Raw genomic sequence first — 15,549 nt, 5'->3', positions numbered from 1 at the left:
AATGTTATATTGTCATTGAGTGTAACACAATATTTATGCAAAAATCAAACAACATGCTTATTCTGACGTGTACATATTAAAATATCTAAATGAATAATGGAGCATACTAAATTTTATTGTGTTTTAAATTAGTACAAAATTCTTACTGACAAATGGGCAAAACCTAGGAAAGTGGCAAATGTTAAAAATGTAAAATTACAACTCATTAGTATTTGGGGTGAAAGTAATTAGTCTTTTAATATGTCATAAATTGATTTTTGGTTGTAAATATGCCAGACAAGATTGTTACACTGAATGACATTTTACTGGGTGTCTTCTGTAAATCAGGGGAAAATGTATGATATTTATTTTTTGCTCAGAAAACCAAAAACAAAATTGCAATTAAATAAAACAGAAAACCTTTTGCATTTGGGGGGGGGGGGGGCAACTACAACAGTTTAAAGCAGTATTACACTTTTTTTAATGCTTAAACACTTTTTCGTCTTTGACCCATATATATATACACACACACACACACACATTACTATTTCTTTCTACAATAATTATGTTGCTCAATCAATAGTCAATAAAATGACACCGTGTGTTTAGAAAAGGAACAAAGTGTTCAAGTAAAGTTTGTGAATGAAATATTCCTCTGGTGAATGTGATATGTGATATTGTGCATTGATATTAATATAATACCAAAATATTAATATCAATGCACAACATCACATATTACATTCTCTTGAAGGAAATATGCATTATGTAAATTGTGATACAGACATTAGGCACCCCTTACTTCTGGAAAAAGTCAGAATTGCAAGATATAACTATCAATTTATTTTGTCTAAATTCGTTGTAAGATACAACTACACTGCTGTTCAAAAGTTTGGGATCATTACGATTTTCAGTGTTTTTGTAAAAAAAATTATTCTGCACATACACTATTTTTGACCAAAAATACAGAAAAAATGTAATATTGTAAAATATTATTACAATTTAAAATAATGGTTTTCTATTTTAATATACTTTAAAATATAACTTATTCCTGTGATGGCAAAGCTGAATTTTCAGCATCATTACTCCAGTCTTCAGTGTCACATGATCCTTCAGAAAATCATTATCATATGCTGATTTAAGATCAATGTTGGAAACAGTTTTGCTGCTTAATATTTTATTTTTTTATTTTATTTTATTTTGTTTTTGGAACCTGTGATACTTTTTCAGGATTCTTTGATGAATAAAGGCAAAAAGAACAGCATTTATTTAAAACAGCGAGTGAGCATTAGATAATCTATATCCAATATGGTGAAAGCAGACAGAGGAAGTGGCTCTAGAAAGTGGTGCAGAAGGAGAGGGCTGGAGGAACAGAGGATTTATGAGATGGTCAATGGTGCTTTAACTGCATTTGCCTTGACTGTGTCATCTGGTTCTGTACAGGAGCTGCTGTGGACTCACGGTCTGCTGGAGACAGATACCGGCGGCAGGACAGAGCAGCAGAGAGAGAGCACCAAGAGGAAAGTTCTGCACCTCAGTTTAAAGTCTGATTAGACATCATAAGGGGAAAAGAAAAGAGAAAGCTAATCTAGATTCAACAGTTCACTTTATTCAGTTCTTAAAGGGACAGTCCACCCAAAAATGAACATTCCGTCACCCTTGTGTTGTTCCAAAGCTATATGACTTTCTTTCCTCTGTTAAATGGAAGTAAAAGGTAACCAAAACTGTGTGGTTATTAACAATCTTCAGAATATCTTCTTCTGTGTTCAGTAGAAGAAAGACATGCGATATGTGAGGGTGTTACTTTTGGGTGAACTATCCCTTTAAGATAACATACAATGTTGAAAAGTTTGGAGTCTTTCGGAGTGATTTTTTTTTTTAAAGAATTATTACTTTTTTTGACAAGGATGCATTAAAAAGATCAAAAGTTATAGTACAAAAGATTTCTGTTCTTTTGTTTATCAAAGCATCCTGAAAAAGATTTGCACCATGATTTTCACATTTTGAGCATTAGATGAGCATATTAGAATGATTTGTGAAGGCTCATGTGACACTGAAGACTGGAGGAATGATGCTGAAAATACAGCTTTGCATCACAGAAATAAATTACATTTGAAAATATATTAAATTAGAAAAACATTTAAAATTGTAATAATATTTCACAGTATTACTGTTTTTACTGACCCTAAATGTTTGAAGGGTAAATAAAACATAAGACAAAACTATGTGCGAAATGTGTTTTGATGATTGTGAAAATCATGTAAATAATGTCACATGGTTTGATCTTGGGATTAAAAATAGGGTTCATTTTGTTGATGAAAAACGTAATTTTATTTATTTATTATTATTATTATTTTTAAGATTAAATATGACCCAAGCTTTGCGAGATTCACCGAGAAATACACTGAATACACAAGTTATTGCAGACCCTCATGTTACAGTTAATAAGTCTCTTAAAATATCAGCTGATTTGATCTTTTAAAGATAAGACGAGGTTAGTTCATGTCCCTGAAAAACAAAATGATATTTCTGAAATAATCATTCATAATATTTGTAAAATAAATAACGCTATCTTGAGAAATGTATTTAAAACATTTTTTAAATTTTTCACATGTGAACACTGACATTTATTCAATGTGTGAGAACATTTTTATTTGTTACTCGATTTAAATTTAAACTTCAATTTAAAATTTTAACCCTGAAACACTGTAATGTTTTCAAAACCAACAAGAATAGAGAGTACTCATAAGTTTGGGGTAAGTAGTAGTTCTTGTTTATGTATTTATTTTAAAGAAAGTAATACTTTTGTTCAGAAAATATGCATTCAAATGATCAAAATTGACAGTGAAGACACAAGTATTAAAATATATTTCTTTTTCAAATAAACACTGTTTTTTTAAACTTTCTACATCAAGTTAAAACTAAATGAAAAGAAGAATTTTGCCTCAGCAAAAAAAAATAAAAATAATAATAAAAAAAACTAAAAATTTGCCTTGGCAAAAAAGGTAAATAATAAAATAAGTTGGAAATTAGGGTTTTTATATTTTATTTTATTTCTGTTAAAGTTTATTTTATTTGAAGTAAAGGAAATGAATGTTTACTATAATAACCCTGCTATAAATAAAAAATGTAAATGTATAAAAAATACATTTATCTTATATCAAATAAATGCAGCTTTGCTGAGCATAAGAGACTTCTTTCAAAAACATTTCCGACCGGTAGTGCATGTTGCGAAGTCTTTTTCTTGATCTTGGATGCTCTTCTTGTCACAGGCCGTGCTGCTGGTGGTCAGCTCTGTGGACAGTAACGCTGACTGCACAAGCGTGGAGTAAAAGACCTTTCTTTCTGACAGTGCTTTAATAGCAACACTTCCTGTTTTTTTTTAACCAGTGTGACGTAGGACTCTAAGGACCTGTACAGTGAATGTTTACGCACTTTTTGGAGCTGCTCTCACTGTGACCTTTACATGCCCCTGATGCCCTTGCAGCGCCACCGTCAGGCCTCCGGAGGAACAGCAGCCTGAGGAAGGTGAGGAAGGTGAGCGGCTCATGAATCAGGCAGAGTACTACAGTGATGATGTGTTTTTGTAGGCCAACCCAGAAGTTTCCCTCAATAGGATTTTTCCATTGACTTTTGGATTACTGCTGAAAATAAGCTCTGTGACTAACAAAAGTTTATGATTCTTATACATTGTGTTCACCATGATCATCTTCACAATTATTTTATGAGTTTTAAAGCCTGTACACAATCGGCTGAAGAGAAACCTAAACATAGGATGATATAACAAAGGATATAAAAGCTTCTGACAACTCTTTGTCTTTATTTAAAAAAAAGAGATAATATTTAGCAAGAGCATGACTATAAACATAATAAGGCTGTGAGAGTGGACTGGTGAGTAGACGAGTTCAGCTGTTCAGTGTGAAGGTGTTTAATGTCACTGACAACTTGTTAGCAACTGTAAAAGCTTTAAGAAATCACAAGGTGCTATTACTGGTGTATTTCACCACAGACCTCACTTCAGACATTGAATTAAACACCCATTCCAAAACCCCACTGACTTCAGGACGATAGAGTGGGACGTGCTAAAATGAAAACGAAAATTTAAAATATAAAATGAAAAATAATTCAAGATATTAATAAAAATATATTAAATATTATATTATTGCTATTATAGCAATATCAGTTTGTTTCTAATACAAATCATATTCAAATCTTCTCATGTCTTAGCAATAGTAATGCTCTAGATTTGCAGCATTACTGATCAATTCCACACAGTAAATGTTTTTCTTTATTTTAACTGACAGTGAAAAATGGTCCTCATCATAGATTTTCTCCATACCATTTTTAAATAAATGTGAAAACTGTCAATATAATTCTTCTACTTGCTTTTAATTGAGTTAAGGTGAGTCCTGGAATTGAATTTCAGTGACTGAGGCGCCCCCTTGTGGACAATAAAGAATATGCGTTGGCTCCGCCTAGTGGTCACAGTTATGATTGAAGGTAGATCAAACAGAACTGTAAGGAATTGTCTGGCATTTCAATATATTTTTACTTTATTTTCATGACAATTAAAGACATTCTCATCCCATTTCTCTGTAGTTTGTAATGTGGAACACTGTAATACAAAACTGTGTATAATTTAAATTACATGAATATATAGGTAGTGTTTGTTAAATATAATAACAAACAGGTTTCAGTTTCATTTTTATTGATTTTGATTTGAAAAATATTGTCTACCCAGAATTTTCATGACTGTGTTTTGAGGGGAAGATTATTGTCATGAAAATATTATAAATTATTTATTATAAAATATTATAAAATATTATAAATTATTATGCGTTTCCTTGTGTGAAACTGGCCCTGTTCTGACTAGATGTTTGAATGGAGCACAATGCACTATTGCTGTCTATTTCTGGTTATGAGTATCAGTCCCAGTATCAGTGTGTACGTAATCACATGTAAACACGAATCAGAGTGCAAACGTTTCATTAAAATATAGAGTTAGGGTTTAATTAATGATACAAACCCACGATATGTAACACCTCAAAGCAGCAAATTGGCACAAAGTCAGAGAAGACAGCACAGAAAATAAAAACCCGTCTCCAAAAAAAATAAATAAAGAATTAGAATAAATATCTCAATAAATATATAAACAGGTAATATTTTCCATTGATTACTTTTCAAACTAATAGACACATACATATTAAAATATGCACACTGGCAGAAATAAACAACCCGAAAAAGAAAACGAGTATTTAGGTATGTTGTTACTTAGAAATTATAGGTTATTGGTTAAATAAATCAAAAGGCACATTTATTAATAGGACGTATGACTAGGGCCCTCAAGGGTGGTCTCATCTCATAAAAGTTTTCTTTTCCAGTGCTATTTGTGGGTCTTGTTGTGTTTCTATATTCATGTCTAATATTCTGCCCAGGAAGAGTGAGTGAGGGAGGATGTTTCACGTCTTCAAAAATGGAGTCCAGATGCATAATGAAATACAATGCATGTGTGTAGCTTGAATGGTCTAGTGGTTCATCTAGCAGTAAAAACTCTTTTCTTTTAAAGTGACTCTAATGAGCAGTTAATACAGAGTTTGGACATTAGATCTTCCCCATCATAGATATCATAATTTAGAGGCGTCGTCTTCCTAACTCAAACATTGACTACAGGGCTGTGTCTGATTCCTTAACTCCTCATTACTAGCAGCGAGGTATGACAAGATAAGGGTGTTGAAATAGCAGCTTTGAGATATTTAAAGCAATATTTATTGACACTTTTAAGTCCAAACCGTTATGCCAGGCAGTGTTTGAACTGATTGGTCTAAAGTCATTTGTCTGTCTACAGTGAAAACAAAATATACTCTTATACAGTCATAGCTGATGTTTTTGGACCAATGGTATTTCACTGTGGGCGGGGCTAACAACAGACAAAATATCCTGTCACTTCGTTGCTCTGTTTAGGACATGGTGCGACCGCCCAAAAGCACATGTGAGGAGCATTGTGACTCATTATAGTTAAAGACTGAGTACTTTGTCTTGTTGCTATACTGACAGATAAAGTTCAAATGTTGTGTCACACACAACAAGCCTTTGCTTTTTATCCTTAACACTGTATTTTTGGTGGTGTGTTCGACTACATTTCAAGGCCTAGTTTCCCATTTGCTTTGCAAATGTTCGGCAGATTCATGTCTAGATTATCTCTCCACTTTTTTGGTCTATACTTCAAATATAGATAACATTCTTGGTTGCTGGCAAGTCTAATACAACTATAATCTTGACAGAAAAATGACATGCATGTGGTGAAAGTGGTGATTTTGGTGAAACTGCCCTCGATCAGACCGTTCACGTTCCCTGTTCTCAAACAACTAAAAGTGATACGACATCAAAATGTTCTCCTTCACAAATATGTTCTGGCCGAACGTGTGTGAAAAACCTACTGTAAAGACCATATACAAAACCTCACCACTATACTCCATCCTCAAAATATCTGCCTTCCTCTCCTCTGGACATTGAGGTAAATCTCAGTAACTTAGAGGTACAAGGGGAGTGTATTCATTAAATCAATTGCAAAAACAAAAAATAAAATCTTTCAATAGTTCAAGTAAAATAATATACTCAATAACCATAGCTATAAACATTTTTCAGATAATTTTTCTCCCTAAATTAAATGTAATAAATAAAACCAAAGAGAAAAAAAACGAACAATTGTTTACACGTCACTGATCCCCATTCACTCCCCACCTCCCGGAGACGACCCCTGACCCCAACGACCAGCAAATCAGAAAGCGATCTTCCCGAACCCATGCACCCTCCACCGGTGTGAAGGGTCCGAGCAGAGAAGAGCGGAATGCAGCAGACGGCCTCGAGGAGGGTGAGGGGATGTTATCGTCAAGGTTTATGTAGGAGATCTGGCTCTACGACTGCTCCTCGAATGACTACAACGTCTTTGTGCTCCTGTCCCGTCACCCCTGCCCACACGCCCTCCCCCCGGTCAGGCCTCATCGCACGGCCTTGTGCTTTCCTCCGCAGCAGCCACATCTCTCCCCACATCGCAGACATGCGCGCAGGGGCAGGTAGCAGCACATGCAGGGCACGAAAAGAGACAGCGTCAACAGTGCCATCCAGCGGGCGCAGCACAACGGGTGCGGCCGCCTGCCCATCGAGTCCTCACACGAGCACGGCTCCCAGAACTCGCCCTCAGAGTCCGACATGCAGTGGTAGAGCAGGCTCTCTGCGCACCACACACACGTCCACTGGCGCAGGCAGTGTAGCGCCGGATCGGGAGCGTCCCGGCAGCGGCCTCGTCCGTTCTCGGAGGCGCTGAAGACGGAGCGGCAGTACACACAGCGTGATGAGCAGGAGGAGGAGCCCTGTGGACAAGAGCTGTCGTCGTCGGGCGAGATGGCTTCCCCTCCACTACCCCCTCGCTTGCGAGTCCGAGAGCGGGGCGTGGCGAGCGAGGTGTGGATGCAGCAAGGTGAGGGCGAGCCTTTACCTGTCTCCTCCGGGGAGCCACTGGCCGACGGTACTCCCGGCACGGCGTTGGGTATGCAGGTGGGCGAAGAGTTGAGCTGAGAGCCTTTCGTGTCCAGCATGACGGTGACCTCGCAGCCTGTGGTGCCCACACCGGCCAGTTCCTTCTCAAAGCGCACCACACAGAGCTCTGATTTGTCCTGACTGCTGCTCACCACCACGCCCCCCGTCAGCCCGCCCACCTTGGTCCGTGTAGCACCGGCGCGGCGGTAGTCCTCGTAGCCGCGTGTACCCCACAGGTCCTTGCAGGGGTCGAGGCTGCGGAGGTCCCCTTCCTCCAGCAGGGAGATGGTGGGCGAGAGCGGAGAGAGTGGGGAGGCAGGGGGCACTATGGGGGGGGTCGGGGGAGCCGGAGGAGGCGGAGGGGGTGCCGGAGGATTCAAAACAGCGGAGACTTGGGTGAGCTGGTGCTGGGCAGGTCGGGTGTGGATCTGTGGTGAAAAAAGAGCGGGTTGAATATAATGCTGGAGAGGCAGTGACATGACAGAATGTTTTTTTTTTGTTTTTTTTAGTTTGGAACTATTAGTTTATTCAAAAATACAATAAAATGCCTTTTTTTATACATTTAACATACACTTTTATCCAAAATGACCTCCATCTCATTCAAAGTACACATTTTATTTCAGACCTAGTTTTCCCTGGTAAATCAAACCGATGACCTTGGCATTGCTAGCACCGTGCTCTACTGTTTGATCTACAGGAAGGGGCATGTAACTTAAAGGTGTGTATTAGTACCTAAATTGTACACATTAGTACGTTGTGAAATGGTACCGCATCAGTGACAGCTTTTTACCTTTTTTGTCTGAGAGCGTACAGTGACTCAAATACATGATTTCTCTGATGAACATGTTTTCCATTTCTGAATTAAAATTCATTTTGATATTTTTTGGGGAGATAGTCAAGCAAAAAAAAAAAAAAAAAAAAAAGAGAAGGTTCATTACGAAGCAAAAAAGTCTCATTAAAAGATGCAATTCTTGAAAAGAAAGACCTTGCTTAGTATTTTTAGCAAAATTGCTTCACTGCTCATTAATATTTGCTTATATAAAATTTTTCTTTTGTCCAACAATTAAAAAAAATCCACCTTTTTGTTGGTTGTCATGCTTGTAAAATGTCATGCCGTGTGAGTAAGCATGTGACTGTATCAGATTTTTTAATTGCAAATGCCTTCATCACTGTATTTGGTATTATCACGATATTGAAATAGCAAAATAGTGTTGTCATAATAAAGTATAACAGGTTTAATTACTTGTTTCTTATAACATAAAGAAACTCTTAATTTAAAAAAAATTAAGCAATACAAAAAACAATGTATAAGTAAATAATTTCACACAGATTTAAGTGCAAAATAATTATAAAGACCAATAGGTAATCCTTTTTACAATAATATGTCATTAGATCACCTTATTGTAATAACATAAAAAATGAGCAATAGCTACATTTGCTACAGAAGTTATTAATCTTTGTTAAATTCATGTTAACTTGAGTTCATTAAATAACGTGTTATTAAATATTGAAATTATTGGAATTGGAATTTTTCATGGCACTAATGGGGCCTTAATGTAAAGTGTGACTGAACAATAAAGAATCAAAACATTTTCAAACAATATCTAGGGCATGTTGTAGTCCAGATTAAAATATACAAAAGTTTTAAGTATTTTTATTTAAGTATTTGGTGCCGTGGTGAGCACCATAGTGAATACACAAATCTGTATGGCTGTTTAAATCATTCACAAAGTAGCTGTGCAGCTGCTTTGGTTTCCAGGGTTATGGCTGCATTTCTGCTGTTCAGTGCCACCTGCCGTCAGAGAGTGAATGTGCGCTTCTCATTCATGCTTATTTACATGAAAGCATGCAGCAGTGTTGTGCATTGTGACCGGTTGATGGTAAAAGTATTCTTAAAATACATTTAAAAAATCGTAATAATTTGTAATAAATAAATATTCACAGTATTTTGAAGTGCCCATGATAACAATATTGTGCATGTTCATTATCGTGATATATCACATTACCAAATACCGCCACATGTCTAGGTGCGACTCCCAATAAATTTTATTTTTGTATAAATATGAAAAATATATGATATTTGAAAAAAAGATATATATATATATATAATAAAATTATATTCTTATTTAAAAGCTTTTTGTACATAATTATTAAGATGAATACATTCATATATATTCACATTTTATTACTTTACATTGATGGTTGCACCACATGACATTTTTACCATTAATCTACACCATTTCTTCAAAAATGTATAAAAAAGAAAAAAAAATTAAAACCACATGAATGTAAAGAGTATGATTTTTTAAAGATTTTTCCGTTTTTGGACACATAGACATGGCATTAACCGACATACCAGCATCAGCTTACTGGAATCAACTTTCAAGCAAAGTGAATCTTATACCTGGGCCGGGGTCTGCGTCGTGACAGCGTGCCCTGCCCCATATGCAAACTCCTCCGTGGAGTGCACAAAACAGGTGGAGGAGGACTCACTGGTCACAATGGTAATGGGTTTGGGCAGCATCTCTTTTCTGCTGTTGGATGACGACTCACTCCCTGTATGAGACTGAGACAGACTGCAAGTCATCAAACATGCAGAACCACATCATGCTCATGCAACAATATGGAGAATAGAAGGTGTAAATGTTTAGTTTGTATTGTCTTGTTTTATGAATGAGTCATTCACTAATTCAGCTTTGACTTCATTTGAAAAGTATTCAGAAAAATAAATGTCAAATTGTCAAGATTTTAGCCAGGAAATGGCAAAGCAAGTTATTGCATTTTGATTCAATTTGATGATTACAAAGACAATTTTATTTGGAATGACATGCACTGGTGAATCATGCACAATAAGACCAGAAACACATACATATACAGGCAACAACATATACGGTCAACAAGATTTATTGACTTCAATGTCTGTCACCACTTCTCAAACAAAAACAGAGATGATGAGCCAGTTCTTTGAAGCACTTTGACGTGATAAAAACACTCACTGCTTGACCGTCATCCTCAGTGTCGCCCTCTTCTGGTGTCGAGGAGGATGGCGAGTCAGATCCTGCAGAAAGAAAATAGATTCTGGTTTAACATGAATACATTTCAAGAAAGAAAATAGGAGTTCACATTAGACACATTAAGAATATCCTTGCATGGTATCATCTTCACTGTACTGGTACAACAGAGTTATTTGGCTTTAAAACTCTTTCAACTCAAGCTTCCTTTCACTATCTTTTGCTGTGTCTGTACCTCTGTCCAGCTTCTCAAGGACATTTTGAAGCCCCCTCTCGAAGGAGATGGCATCAGCTGGGCTCTGGAAGGTCAGACCAAACTTCCTCTCCTCCACACGCCAATGATGGAAGATGGGGTTCACCTTGTTGTAGACCAGACCCTTTTGAATGGCGCATTCAAGCACAGGCTGCATTAAAAACAGAGAGGCGGGTCACTCACGGGCCACTCATGAGGGCAACTACCAAATTACCACAACTACCAGGACTGTCAGGCTGAGGGATCATCAGTGCACTCAAAAACAGGCATGAACACACACGCACACACTCACTGCTCGATCGCGTAGCCGTTCTCCACGTATGACGTACTGTCTCCGTCCACAACCTTCAGAGCTCCGCCCCTTACATATGACCACGTGACTGAGGCCACCGCCTCCAAGGGGTACCCAGCCACCGCTAGAATCATCACGTGTCATCACCACGGCTCGGACACGCACACTGTTAGGGAAGTGAAAGCAGTGAGTGCACTATCCAGCTGAGCGCAAACACACACACACCCACACACACAAACACAGACTTTGAGACAAAGGCAACTGAAGAAGAAAATACAACCATCAGTATAAAATATTAAAATGAAGGAAACTGACAACTGATAGAGAAAAGACAAAGATGCAGTGTGAAGCGTTATTACTGGCCTGCAATGTCCACTGAAATGATGACGTTCATAAACCATTTTGCTTCTGTAATCTTTCTAGACATATTTCCAAATGTGAAACTGAATATTCAGTGAGAATAAAGGTAAGGTGGGACATTGCATTTTATCCATTTGGAGTTTATTAGATCATGAAAAGTGGACGTTAATGTGGTTGGGCATTATAAAAAAGAAAGGATGTTTCAGACACTGAGCAATTACATTCCATCTGTAAAAAATGTAAAACATTTTATTAATAGAAATAGCATGCACTGATGAACTGGCCACATCAGAGAACATGCATTAAAATGTAAATACATTTTGGAAGTACTTAGTGAAATGCCTTCTACAATCTTTCTTTCTTTTCAATGTTGAAAACATAAAGCCAGCCAGTTCAAGCCAATTGCAACCAGGTTTGTCTGGAGATCAGGGTTTTGGGAGGGAACGCACCTCACAGACTTTTGCTACATTATGGTTTATGTGATGATCACAGCTATAGCAGCAGGCACGTGATGAGGGGAGAGGATGAAACATGTTTGGCTCTTTTCCCTGCCCACGCCATGATGATGATGTTGTTGTTAGTCCAAATGAAGAGTCATTTCAGAGGTGGAGCAAGTTATTATTATTTGATACAATATTACTACGTAATTTGAATCAAAGTGTACTTAAGAGCGGTCCACACCCGTAACATACATTTAGCATGCAGTAAATATGGTTCATTTTTATGCTGATGTTAAAGATACGACCCATTTCACCCCTTTTGACAGCATTCACCAGGTTTAAGGTGAATTCCAATCAGCTCTTTAGCACTTTGGGAAGGGGACACCATGTAAGTGAACACCTGAGTACCTTCCAGAAGTCTGTTAGCGAAGGGAACATGCGATGGTTACTTCACGGCAGTGATTTTACGTTTTCACGTGATCAGTGTTGGGGGTAATGCATTACAAGTAACGCGAGTTACGTAATCAGATTACTTTTTTCAAGTAACTAGTAAAGAAACGCATTACTTTTTAATTTACAAGAAAATATCTGAGTTACTTTTTCAAAAAAGTAACGCCAGTTACTTTGTATTCCCATTTTTTGACTGACAAGCCTCCTGTTCCCATATTGGGAGAAATCGGAAGTATGGAGGCGTTGTGTGCGCTGTGTGAACATGTTACTGTAGTTCTAGACTAAATGTGAATGTGCATTAATTCATCCCACTCACAAAAAAACAAAAAACAAAACAGATTTAGTATTCATCAAAATTAATCAAAACAGTGAAATGCAAACTCAGAATATGACGCAAACCTGCAATAACTAAATATATTAAATAACACAAATGTACCTATTCCCATTTTATTAACAGTGTCTTTGCTGCTGACCTTTAATGATCCAGTTCAACCATACTAATAATTAAAAAATGACTTTAGATAAACTAACAATTGTGCTTCATTGTTTTTTTTTATTGCTGAAGAGTGTTGAACCTTCTTCTCCTGTGTTCTACTGTACAGACGTGAATTTACTTTTCCTTCAGCCTGAGGTTTATTCATTACACTTTTTGGTGTTAAAGGGCTTTTACATTTGCTATAAATAGAACTTCTTATATTATGTAACACATTACTTTCCATAAAAAGTAACTAAGTAACGTATTTAGTTACTTTTTTAGGGAGTAACGCAATATTGTAAGGCATTACTTTTAAAAGTAACTTTCCCCAACACTGCACGTGATCTTCGGTTTGTAGATCTTGTGATGCTTTTTGAATCAAATTTGGGGTTGACTTCCACTTCACATACAAATGCAAGTAGAATAGGCTAATTACAAAATATTTTTGTCAGTAATATGATTTAAGACGGTAGTGTACGCACGTTTAAGCAATATAATATTAAACAATATTTGAATAAAATAAGAAGAATAAGAAGAAATATTTATTTGCAACAACTGATGGAGTGCTGAATGCTGCACGCATGTGGTCAGTCATTTCCTTCGCCAAGGGACTTCCAAACACTTATATGAGACAGTAATGCCAGAACACACTTCAGGGGATCTGCTCTTCGAAAGGAGAAGGGCATAGAGATGCTCACTTCCGTTTGGAGTTCGCCCTTAGCTAATGGATTTGACACGCCTCCTTTTCTAAAGCTCCGCCCCCAGAAAGCCTGAACTTGCAGATGACTGACAGGCTGAGAACGTTTCTGATTCGCTAAATAAAGGAGGGCCGCTCACCAGAATAGTTTTGCTGTGACAGAGACAGGTGTGATTTGTTTGGATACCCATTTTAGTGTTCTGTCGGGTGACAGGGACAATTTTATGCGTGGTATTAAAAATAATAATAATTAAAAATCGCCATTTAATATTATGTAGATAGACTACTATAAGTATTACATGTTTTAAAAAGACGCGGGGATACAGGAGAATTTGGATTGATTCCTTGAGACAAGATGGTGTGGCGTGGTTGCCGGTTTGTGTTAAATTGATTGAATAATCTTAAATCACAACGTCACGTGTGCTTTGTGTATTCACTAAGCTACAGGTTCAATCCAGAATGCATAAACAGTCGAAGCACGATTATAACAATGAGAGGAAACAGCGCGATTTTTTTTAATGGACGGTCACGTGGGCGATGAAAATCTAATCACACTTTCAGCGCGCGCACGGAACAAGCGTTCACAGCCATCGCTCATTTCTGTAGAAAAGTCTTTAAAATAGCCGTTCCGCGTTACAGATATAAAACAACAGAGGACATAATGGCTCCATATTTTAATATGAGGGATAAGCACAGAGAAAGAAATCGTAAATAAATCAATGGCCTGAGAGGAATGAAACGTGTGGAGATGATGAGGGAGAGGCTGGGAGATGAAGAGTTAGATGTATCAATGAACGCGCCTATTCGCCATACAAGGCCCTCACAGCGGTTTCCAGTCCGACAAGCTCCATTACAATAAACGCTATGAAATCACATCCATTTTGATTCAGAGCCCCGTTTGTGTTATTAAACAGTATCAGTTATTATAAGCCATTGCAGATTGCACCACCATATCGTCCGATCGACACGCGTTCACGCACACTCATTCGTTCATCCCGCTGTTTTATGAATGAATAAAACCACATATATGCTACAGCACGGCAGATGAGTGGGTGAAAGGAGGATATGGAGGAGAAGAAGAAGAAGAGAAGCGCTGGGGGGAGGGGGAGAAATGAAGAGGAAGAGGAGGAGGGGGGTGAGAGAGAAAAATCACATTTCATTCATAAAGTTTGGCTTTAAAAATCATAATGAAACTCGAGACGCGTTGATAAAAGCATCCCTCTCCGCCTCCATCCCGCCGGTGTGCCCCCGACGCCAGAAAACTCGCCACATTTGGCCGGTTTGGAACGACATGTTTTATAATTCACGGATGTATTTGGTGGTAATACGTGGAGCCTCCACACACATCATCCTAGATACAAAAAAGCCGTCTCTTACTGCGCCCTGTTCGTCTTTCACGCGCACTCAAGGCGTTTTATATAGTGCACTTCAGCTGAGGCCCATTCACTAGCGTTATTAATCAAACGTTGGATGTAAATGGAGAATATGGTGTACATTGTTGATAGCTATAGCTGCGTAATAGTGTGTATGATAATCTAACATCAGATGGTCTGGTGTGAGCATTTTACAGTCCATTAGAGGTGCTGCAAATCAATCTGTTCTGCTCAAATAAAAATGCATGGACTTACTCGCCCTCCATGGCTTGGTGTTGCCCGCCGCTTCGAGCTGGCTGCCCCCCGGTCTCTCGTCTTTTTTATTCCCCTTCTTACCGAACACACACACACACTCGCGCGCGCGGGCGCGTTCTCACAATCATACACACACACACACACACACACACACGCACGCACAAACGCGCGCGCGTTCTCACACTCTCGCTCACATACGCACGACCACGGTCTCTCTTTCACTCAGTCCTTGTGCTCGCTGCTCTCATATTCTCGTCTTTCTCTGTCCACCTTCATATGGTTTTGGATGGGCTCGAGGATGCAGCAGCCATTTTCCACCGGCAGCATCATCATTATCGTCCTCCCTCCCTCTCTCGCTCCCTCCCTCCCTTCCTCTCTCTCACTCACTCCCTCCGTTTCTCTCTCTCTCTCTCTCTCTCTCTCTCTTTCTA

General features: G+C 38.1%; 1 protein-coding gene across 2 annotated transcripts; it reads right to left on the bottom strand.

The window, feature by feature from the left end:
• Positions 1–5,806: 5,806 nt before the first annotated feature.
• Positions 5,807–15,450, bottom strand: LOC132155886 (sprouty-related, EVH1 domain-containing protein 1-like). Of its 2 annotated transcripts, XM_059564642.1 has the most exons (6): positions 15,119–15,450; positions 11,069–11,234; positions 10,759–10,927; positions 10,509–10,570; positions 9,917–10,078; positions 5,807–7,940 (listed from the first exon to the last, which is right to left on the bottom strand). In XM_059564642.1, exons 1-6 carry the CDS (start codon positions 15,127–15,129, stop codon positions 6,975–6,977), a joined length of 1,536 nt encoding a protein of 511 aa, XP_059420625.1. In that variant the 5' UTR covers positions 15,130–15,450; the 3' UTR covers positions 5,807–6,974. The 2 variants fall into 2 exon arrangements, with proteins under 2 accessions (XP_059420625.1, XP_059420626.1); XM_059564643.1 differs by lacking the exons at positions 10,759–10,927; positions 11,069–11,234; positions 15,119–15,450 and having other exon boundaries at positions 9,917–10,088; positions 10,509–10,566.
• Positions 15,451–15,549: the final 99 nt, after the last annotated feature.

The sequence above is a fragment of the Carassius carassius genome, chromosome 13, assembly GCF_963082965.1.
Source record: "Carassius carassius chromosome 13, fCarCar2.1, whole genome shotgun sequence".
NCBI classification, from domain to species: domain Eukaryota; kingdom Metazoa; phylum Chordata; class Actinopteri; order Cypriniformes; family Cyprinidae; genus Carassius; species Carassius carassius.
Note: the sequence above shows the minus strand (reverse complement) of the source record. Positions and strands in the feature narration are given on the sequence as shown.

What these genes read in the sequence shown, in the direction of transcription:
- LOC132155886 (XM_059564642.1), bottom strand. An exon ending in CTGAGGATGACGGTCAAGCA is followed by an intron (nt 10,079 to 10,508) that starts GTGAGTGTTTTT and finishes AGTCTGTCTCAG; the next exon opens with TCTCATACAGGGAGTGAGTC. An exon ending in CGACGCAGACCCCGGCCCAG is followed by an intron (nt 7,941 to 9,916) that starts GTATAAGATTCA and finishes TTTTCACCACAG; the next exon opens with ATCCACACCCGACCTGCCCA.